The sequence below is a fragment of the Salmo salar genome, chromosome ssa28 (assembly GCF_905237065.1).
Source record: "Salmo salar chromosome ssa28, Ssal_v3.1, whole genome shotgun sequence".
Classification (NCBI taxonomy): domain Eukaryota; kingdom Metazoa; phylum Chordata; class Actinopteri; order Salmoniformes; family Salmonidae; genus Salmo; species Salmo salar.
The window spans coordinates 12,857,970-12,868,297 of record NC_059469.1 but is presented as its reverse complement, the minus strand read 5'-3'; the positions used below and the strand labels follow the sequence as shown (position 1 = coordinate 12,868,297).

The 10,328-nt window shown below is 43.0% G+C and overlaps 1 protein-coding gene across 2 annotated transcripts in view; it reads left to right on the top strand.

Moving 5' to 3' along the window:
* The first annotated feature begins 1,285 nt into the window (after window positions 1–1,285).
* LOC106589500 (gastrula zinc finger protein XlCGF57.1) overlaps window positions 1,286–10,328 on the top strand; it is a 34,291-nt gene continuing 25,248 nt past the window's right edge. For both annotated transcript variants that reach the window (XM_014179560.2, XM_014179559.2), the window contains exons 1-2: window positions 1,286–1,529; window positions 1,649–1,811. In XM_014179560.2, the coding sequence (XP_014035035.1) occupies window positions 1,356–1,529; window positions 1,649–1,811 (337 nt within the window). In that variant the 5' untranslated portion in view covers window positions 1,286–1,355. The remainder of the gene's footprint in view (window positions 1,530–1,648; window positions 1,812–10,328) is intronic.

Below are 10,328 nucleotides of genomic sequence, written 5' to 3'. Positions count from 1 at the left end.
CTCCGGCTACGCTCCTCTTTCTGCCAGGGCGAGTTGTGCAAGCCATATGCTCCAGCCCTCCAGTGCGCCTCCATAGTCCAGTACGTCCTGTGCCTGCTCCTCGCACTCTCCTTTCAGTGCGCACCCAGTCTCCTGTGCGTCTCCCCAGTCTGGTGAGACCGGTTCCGGCGACGCTCCTCAGCCCGGGGCCTCCGGCGACGCTCCTCAGCCCGGGGCCTCCGGCGAAGCTCCTCAGCCCGGGGCCTCCGGTGACGCTCCTCAGCCCGGGGCCTCCGGCGACGTGTAAAGACCCAAAGATCATCTCTAACTTTGTGTATTCTTTCTATGAAAATCTGTTAAATCTAATTTTATTGGGATTGAATGTGAACATTTTATTAAACATGTCCATGGTCATGTTCCAATGCAACATTTTTTTAATAATAATAAGTTGTGGGTCAACAGGGAATACAGGGAATACAGGAGAGAACTAAGCACATACCCCTGTGGGGCCCCCGTGTTGAGGGTCAGTGTGGCGGAGATGATGTTGCCTACTCTCACCACCTGGGTTCGGCCCGTCAGGAAGTCCAGGATCCAGTTGCAGAGGGAGGTGTTCAGTCCCAGGGTCCAAAGCTTGGTGACGAGCCTGGCGGGGACTATGGTGTTGAACGCTGAGCTGTAGTCAATGAACAGCATTCTCACATAGCTATTCCTCTTATCTAGGTGGGTGAGGCCAGTGTGGAGTGCAATTGAGATTGCGTTGTCTATGGATCTGTTGGGGCGGTATGCAAATTGGAGTGGGTCTAGGGTGTCTAGGATGATGGAGTTGATGTGTGCCATAACCAGCCTTTCAAAGCACTTCATGATTACAGATGTGAGTGCTACAGGGCGGTAGTCATTGTGGCATGTAGCCTTAGAGTTCTTGTGAACAGGAAGGATGGTGGTCACCTTGAGACATGTGGGGATTACAGACTGGGACAAAGAGAGGTTGAAAATGACAATGCATATGCCTGCCAGCTGTTCTGCGCATGCTCTGAGAACAGGCCCTTGAATACCTCTGGCCCTGCAGCCTGGTGAGTGTTGACTTGATTAAAAACCTTACTCATGTCTTTACAACCTAAACATTTGAATCTGACTGAAGGAGTTTTGGTTTTTTGTTTGTTTTTGTTTACTTTGGAATATTAGAATTATATTTTATTCTGCTCTTCTCCCTAATATTTTGTTAAGGATCAGTTTTCACCCCATCCAGTAGCTGGCGGCTTGCACCTCTAACGTTGTTTGCGGACCACTATAATGCCATAGAAGAAGAAAAAAAAATCCGTGACCCGGAAGTACTAAATTATTATTGCTGGCTTGGCTTCAGAGCGGCGCTAACAACCATGTCGAGCAACGAGGTTTTTCAGACACAATTATGTACTATTATGGATATATTCGTTGAATCAGCAGTAAGAGAGGTGTCGAGACTCTTAGACGAGTGCTTTGTTGCTGTTATGGAAAATGAAGAGAATAGTTTGCTAAAGAGAGAAATGACACGCGTGAATAAAACCAACACGGTGAGTGCATCAATTAACTGTCATTTATTCAAAGCTTCAGGCAGTGACGATGAGGCAGTGAGTGTGTTTTGGATTTTCAGTAACGGTATCACTAAGTTCAATTACTCTTAATCTTTCAGAGAAAGTTTGCATCATTCATGGAGGTGTTGAGTAAAACCTCGATAGAGAAAATAGCGCTGCTAACGTACGTGGTCGAATCGGAAGTGAGAGCGGTGGAGAAAACAGCTGAAAACAGGCCTCTCCGTCGGGCAGGAGGGAGGACGGACGAAAAACCACAAAGGGGTGAGCATGTAACATATTTTGCTCATGTTGGTTATGTCCCTGGTACCATAGAAGGAGCACACAGTGACAGTTGAATCAACATTTCAGTTTCATGTGTAACGGGGGATAGCCCCCTTTTATTTCAATTTTTGCCTAAAATTACATACCAAATCTAACTGCCTGTAGCTCAGGCCCTGAAGCAAGGATATGCATTTTCTTGGTACCATTTGAAAGGAAACACTTTGAAGTTTGTGGAAATGTGAATTGAATGTAGAAGAATATAACAATAGATCTGGTAGAAGAAAATGCAAAGAGAAAAACAACCAGTTTTTTTTCTACAACCATCTTTGAAATGCAAGAGAAAGGTCCCAGTTCTAGCCATCACTCTGGTTGTAATTCCGATGGTGTCCACAAGATGGCAACAGTGTATGTGCAAATAACTTGAATTATGAGCAAACTACATGACATTTTACTGTGAAGTCACACAGGTACATTTGGGCAAATCGTGAAGTAGACATTTGACTTTTGTCAAATCTGTATACTTGGACTTTGATTTAGCTTTTCCAGTATTAGTAGCCATATTATAAGTTCAACATTTGCAAAACAACCAGTTTTAATGACAATGAATATTATAATTTTTGTCCAAAAGGAAAAGGCATGCTGTCGCAAAAGGTTAGCACCTACATTTTGCGACATATACAGGGTTTCCGGATACTCCCATAAAGCCCAGCTCATTGGCTATCTAGTTAGCTTTGTATGACCCCGATTGGTGCTTATTTGATAAAGATACAGTCGATCAAAAGATACAGTCGATCAAATGAAGACCGGCCGCGTCATCGGCGTGCCATGAAGGCATCGCTCTCTGACCAAATTTCGTGTCCTATAGGATATACTACACCCCTAATGATATAGTGAAGTCTGGTTACGTTCTAGGATCTCTGAGGAATACATACGAACATTGTTTCAACCAGTCAAATAATGTTCAGGGTTAGGTTTTCACAGATTCCTTTCTTTGCAAATTGAACGAGTGGAAATACAAAATCGATCGTGCATGCTATATGGACCTTTTTAGGATATGAAAAATGATTTTATCTAACAAAATGACACTTCATGTTATCTCTGGGACCCTTTGGATGATAAATCAGAGCAAGATTTCATTATGTAAGTTTCACCTTCAGATGTGAGTTTATCAAACCTATTGCAGTGAAAAAAGTGTTTTGTTGTTAGGCGCTCTCCTCAAACAATAGCATGGCATTTTTTTCGCAGTAATAGCTACTGTAAATTGGACAGTGCAGTTATATTAACAAGAATTTAAGCTTTCAGCCGAAATAAGACACTTATATGTACCGACATTTGTTGTTTCTCTAAAATCTGCGATCGTGACACAAAGCGCTGATTGATTTACAACTGTCCCGTCAACGGGACGCCTATCCCTAAGATTAATATGTGGAACATCAATATTATATCGATCCTCGCTATATGAGTCATGTTAGAATTCCCACCAGGTGGGTTAAAGTGAATTACGTATATAAACCTTGGAATACTGATGCTTTTGAGGCTTTGAAACCACCGGTCGGCCATATTGGCACTCCCCAGTAAGAGCAGTCCTCCATAGGAATGAATGGAATTCTACAGTATTTACATTAAATGTTTTAAGGACAAAATTACATGTATTTTAAGTATTTTGTTTTTGTTGTTTCTGTAGTGGGGACAGTAACATTAGTCATTTCAAAAATATATAGTTCCAGTCAAAAAGTGTTTAAAAAATCAAAATATATTTTATATTTGAGATTCTTCAAAGTAGCCACCCTTTGCCTTGTTGACAGCTTTGCACACTCTTGGTATTCACTCAACCAGCTTCATGAGTGTTATGTGTATGTGAATAACTCACATCGGAGAGTTTGGTCAAATTCAAGCATAATCCTTTACTCGGGTATTACATGTTACAGGTCACGACATCCTAATCAGACACTCATAATGCACCTGTTTATATATCCTAGCTAGGTGCCCCAGTAGCGCCATCTCTGGGTTGGCATTATGCCCATTATCTTAATATCTTCCTTTTCATATAGAATTAGCTCGAGCTCTTCATACCATTTTAATACCACAGTGAAAATACCTATTTACATGATCAACAAAATCATTTTCCATCTCTTAAGGAACATAGTGTGTCGCACTGGTAGCATGTTGGGCACCTCTGGCATCCTCAGGTCCCCTCCTGGCACCTCTGGGACGTTGGGCACCGCTGGGATCCTCAGGTCCTCTCCTGGCACCTCTGGGACGTTGGGCACCTCTGGGATCCTCAGGTCCGCTCCTGGCACTTCTGGGATGTTGGGCACCTCTGGGATCCTCAGGTCCTCTCCTGGCACCTCTGGGACGTTGGGCACCGCTGGGATCCTCAGGTCCTCTCCTGGCACCTCTGGGACGTTGGGCACCACTGGGATCCTCAGGTCCTCTCCTGGCACCTCTGGGATCCTTAGGTCCTCTCCTGGCACCTCTGGGACGTTGGGCACCTCTGGGATCCTCAGGTCCTCTCCTGGCACTTCTGGGATGTTGGGCACCTCTGGGATCCTCTGGTTTTCTCCTGGCACCTCTGGGAGTCTCGGGGCCTCTCCTTCGTCAGCCTCCTGAAATTGTGTAGGCACGGTCGGCAGAGGTAACTGCCCTGGTGGGGTCTTCCCCGTCTCCTCATTATGTGTCCTGCCCACACCATCCAGAGGATATTCAGTCTTCCCATGTGGCCCTCCTGTGCCCTATGCTCTCCTGAACTGGGCGTATGTCCTTTTGGTTCCTTCCATACTTTCGGCCCTTCCACTTCATATGACCTTGCGCTGATGTGCCCTATGCATGTGCCAAGACCCTATATGGCATCCCTGGTGTGAGGTGACAGGAGCACTCTGACAGCTTGACCTTTTTTTTATTACAGGCAGAATCTTTTGCATCCTGGTCATAGTAATGTTTTGAGTTGTTCTGACGTGCACGTTTGTGTGCCTGAACATCCCTAATGACCTATGGTGCAAGGAGCTCGGGAACTGTTGGCAACAGAGAGCGAGTGCGTCGAGACATTAAGCGCTGTACAGGACTGCTGCTGAAGCTCTCTGTGGGAGTCCTGCATTGCTTCTTCCATTGTAGCACAACAGCTGTATGCCAGGATGTCATCAGCTATGACACCTATTCCTGGCTGTCCCTGAAGTGCATCATGTTGCCTTTGGGGATATTTCTCTGCAGCTGGTTTCACTCAAAGGCTCTAACCTTGTCCACTGGTATCTACCATTGGGGGTCCAAAATATGGTGAGGTAACTACTCTCTTCATCCAAACGTACCTGCCAGTAACCATTTTTTGCATCCATAACTGAAAAGATTTGTGCTTTTGCCAGGCTTGGCAATATCTATTCAATGGTAGGCATTTAGTACGGTGCCCTACATAAGGCTTTGTTTGGGGCACTTGGATCGAGGCAGACTCTTATTTTGCCAGGCTTTTCCACCACAACCATGTTGCTTATTGACTTAGTAGGTTCGGTGACCTTCGTAATGACGCCCTGTTCATCGTTTGAATCAACAGCCTTTTGTATATTTTCCTTCAGTGGAATGGGAATTTGGTGGGGAAGCTGTTGAACTGGTCTAACAGACTCATCCACCACCAGGTAGAGCTCACCTGCCAGAGCCCCCACTTCTGAGACCATGCTATTATGTGAATAACTCACGTCGGAGAGTTTGGTCAAATTCAAGCATAATCCTTTACTCAGGTATTACATGTTACAGGTCACGACAATCCTAATCAGACTCTCACCTGTTTATATGTCCTAGATAGGTACCCCACTAGCGCCATCTCTGGGTTGGCATTATGCCCATTATCTTAACAATGAGCTAATCACCTGGAATGCCTTTCAATGAACAGGTGTGCCTTGTTAAAAGTTAATTTGTGGATTTTCTTTCCTTCCTAATGCATTTGAGCCAATCAGTTGTGTTGTGACAAGGTAGGGGTGGTATACAGAAGATAGCCCTATTTGATAAAAGACGAAGTCCATATTATGGCAAGAACAGCTCAAATAAGCAAAGAGAAACGACAGTCCATCATTGCTTTAAGACATGAAGGTCAGTCAATTTGGAACATTTCAAGAATCTTGAAAGTTTCTTCAAGTGCAACTGCAAAAACCATCAAGCGCTATGATGAAACTGGCTCTCATGAGGACCGCCACAGGAATGGAAGACCCAGAGTTACCTCTGCTGCAGAGGATAAGTTTATTAGAGTTACCAGCCTCAGAAATTGCAGCCCAAATAAATGCTTCAGAGTTCAAGTAACAGACACATCTCAACATCAACTGTTCAGAGGAGACTGCGCGAATCAGGCCTTCATGGTCGAATTGCTGCAAAGAAACCACTACTAAAGGACACCAATAAGAGACTTTGCTTGGGCCAAGAAACACTAGCAATGGACATTAGACTAGTGACATTTTTTCCAGGCTCCGTGTCTTTCTGAGACGCAGAGTAGGTGAACGGATGATCTCTGCATGTGTGGTTCCCACCATGCAGCATGGAGGAGATGGTGTGGGGTGCTTTGTTGGTGACACTGTCACTTAACCAGCATGGCTACCACAGCATTCTGCAGCGATACGCATCCCATCTGGTTTGTGCTTCGTGGGACTATCATTTGTTTTTCAACAGGACAATGATCCAACAAACAGCCAGGCTGTGTAAGGGTCAAGAAGGAGAGTGATGGATGGCTGCATCAGATGACCTGGCCTCCACAAGCATCTGTCCTCAACCCAATTGAGATGGTTTGGGATCAGTTGGACCGCAGAGTGAAGGAAAAGCAGCCAACAGGTGCTCAGCATATATGGGAACTCCTTCAAGGCTTTTGGAAAAGCATTCCAAGTGAAGCTGGTTGAGAGAATGCTAAGAGTGCAAAGCTGTTATCAAGGTAAAGGGTGACTACTTTGAAGAATCTCAAATATAAAATATATTTTGATTTGTTTAACACTTTTTTGGTTACTACATGATTCCATATGTTATTTCATAATGCAGCTGTCTTCACTATTATTCTACAATGTAGAAAATAGTAAAAATAAAGAAACCTTTGAATGAGTAGGTGTTCTAAAACTTTTGACTGTGTGTGTACACACACACACACACACACACACACACACACACACACACACACACACAAGTATAGTTTCTGCTCTGACCTCCACTGTCAACTTACATAGACATTTACTTTTTTCTAAATCATGTCCAAACCAATTGAATTGGCCACAGGTAGACTCCAAGTTGTCACAATTGAACTGTCCGTGTATCTCCGAGATATACTGTATGCCTCATCACAATTCTATCTGGGGAAGGGTATAAAACAATTTCTGAGTGTTGAAAGTTTCCCAGAGCACAGTGGTTTCAATCAATGGGAAATCATTGGAACTACTCAGGCTCTGCCTACAGCTGGCCGTCAGACCAAACTGAGCCAACGGACAAGAAGGACTTTGGTCCTGGAGGTGACCAAGAACCCCAATGACCACTCTGACAGAACTACAGAGTTCCTTGGCTGAGGTGGGAGAACCTGTCAGTCTCTACACCACTTCACCAATCTGGGCATTATGGGAAGGTGACCAGACGGAAGCCACTCCTGAGGATAAAGGCACATGACCTGGAGTTTGCAAAAAGGCACGTGAAAGACTCCGAGCATAAGGCAAACATTTCTGTGGTCAGTGGTGGCAGCAGGGACTGGGAGACTGGTAAGGATAGAGGGAACAATGAATGGAGCCAAATACAGGAAAGTCCTTGATTAGAACCTGCTGCAGAGTTAAAAAAAAACCTTAGACTGGGATAAATGTACATTCCATCAGGACAATGACCCCAAGCATATAGCCAAAGCAATGCTGGAATGGCTTCAGAACAAGAATGTGAAAGTCCTTGACATACCCAAGACGACGCAAATCTGTAATCGCCGCCAAAGGTGCTTCTACAAAGTATTGACTCAGAGATGTAAATACTTTTGTAAATTGGATATTTTGTATTTAATTAGCCAAAAAATCTACAAACATGTTTTCACTTTGTCATTATGTAGTATTGTGTGTAGGTTAGTGAGAAATATATTTCATCAATTTTGAATTCAGGCTGTAACACAACAAAATGTGGAATACGTGAACGGGTATGTATACTTTCTGAAGCCATTGGAAAGAAGCAATTATTGGTACCGTGATTGTCTTAAAAAACATATGTGTATATATACAGTTGAAGTCGGAAGTTTACATACACTTAGGTTGGAGTCATTAAAACTCACTTTTCAACCACTCCACAAATTTCTTGTTAACAAACTATAGTTTTGGCAAGTCGGTTAGGACATCTATTTTGTGCATGACACAAGTCATTTTTCCAACAATTAGACTGATTTATTTAACTTAAATTCACTGTATCACAATTCCAGTGGGTCAGAAGTTTACATACACTAAGTTGACTGTGCCTTTAAACAGCTTGGAAAATTCCAGAAAATTATGTCATGGCTTTAGAAGCTTCTGATAGGCTAATTGACATCATTTAAGTCAATTGGAGGTGTACCTGTGGATGTATTTCAAGGCCTACCTTCAAAATCAGTGCCTCTTTGCTTGACATCATGGGAAAATCTAAAGAAATCAGCCGAGACTTCAGAAAAGAAATTGTAGACCTCCACAAGTCTGGTTCATCCTTGGGAACAATTTCCAAACGTCTGAAGGTACTACGTTCATCTGTACAAACAATTTTATGCAAGTATAAACACCATGGGACCACACAGCTGTCATACCGCTCTGGAAGGAGATGCGTTCTTTGGTGTGAAAAGTGCAAATCAATCCCAGAACAGCAGCAAAGGACCTTGTGAAGATGCTTGAGGAAACGGGTACAAAATTATCCACAGTAAATCGAGTCCTATATCGACATAGCCTGAAAAGCTGCTCAGCAAGGAAGAAGCCACTGCTTCAAAACCGCCATAAAAAAGGCAGACTACGGTTTGCAACTGCACATGGGGACAAAGATCGTACTTTTTGGAGAAATGTCCTCTGGTCTGATGAAACAAAAATAGAACTGTTTGGCCATAATGACCATCGATATGTTTGGAGGAAAAAGGGGGATGCTTGCAAGCCGAAGAACACCATCCCAACCGTGAAGTATGGGGGTGGCAGCATCATGTTGTGGGGGTGCTTTGCTGCAGGAGGGACTGGTGCACTTCACAAAATAGATGGCATTATGAGGAAAGAAAATTGTGGATATATTGAAGCACCTTCTCAAGACATCAGTCAGGAAGTTAAAGCTTGGTCGCAAATGAGTGTTCCAAATGGACAATGACCCCAAGCGTACTTCCAAAGTTGTGGTAAAATGGCTTAAGGACAACAAAGTCAAAGTATTGGAGTGGCCTTCAAAGCCCTGACCTCAATCCTATAGAAAATGTTTTTGCAGAACTAAAAAAGCGTGTGCGAGCAAGGTTGGCCTACAAACCTGACTCAATTACACCAGCTCTGTCAGGAGGAATGGGCCACAATTCACCCAACTTATTGTGAGAAGCTTGTGGAAGGCTACCTGAAACTTTTGACCCAAGTTAAACAATTTATAGGCAATACACTCAACTAGTATTTGGTAGCATGTAAACTTCTGACCCACGAGGAATGTGATGAAAGAAATAAAAACTGAAATAAATCATTCTCTCTACTATTATTCTGACATTTCACATTCTTAAAATAAAGTGGTGATCCTAAGACAGGGAATTTGTACTAGGATTAAATGTCAGGAATAGTGAAACTGAGTTTAAATGTATTTGGCTAAGGTGTATGTAAACTTCAGACTTCAAATTCATTCATTCATTCATTTTTTCATTCATTCATACATACATACATACATACAGTGGATATAAAAAGTCTACACACCCCTGTTATAATGCCAGGTATTTGTGATGTAAAAGAATGAGACAAAGATAAATCATGTCAGAACTTTTTCTACTGTTAATGTGACCTATAATGTGAACAATTCAATTGAAAAACAAACTGAAATCTTCGAGGGGGAAAAATGAAAAATAATAACCTTACAGTAACCTGGTTGCATAAGTGTGCACACCCTCTTATAACTGGGGATGTGGCTGTGTTCAGAATTAACCAATCACATTCAAACTCATGTTTAAATAGAAGTCATTACACACCTGCCATCATTTAAAGTGACTGATTAATCACAAATAAAGTTCAGCTGTTCTAGTAGGATTTTCCTGACATTTTCTTAGTTGCATCTCAGAGCAAAAGCCATGGTCCGCAGAGAGCTTCCAAAGCATCAGAGAGGATCTCATTGTTGAAAGATATCAGTCAGGAGAAGGGTACAAAATAATTTCCAAAGCATTACATATACCATGGAACACAGTGAAGACAGTCATCATCAAGTGGAGAAAATATGGCACCACAGAGACATTACCAAGAACTGGACGTCCCTCCAAAATTTATGAAAAGACGAGAAAACTGGTCAGGGAGGCTTCCAAGAGGCCTACAGCAACATTAAAGGGACTGCAGGAATTTCTGGCAAGTACTGGCTGTG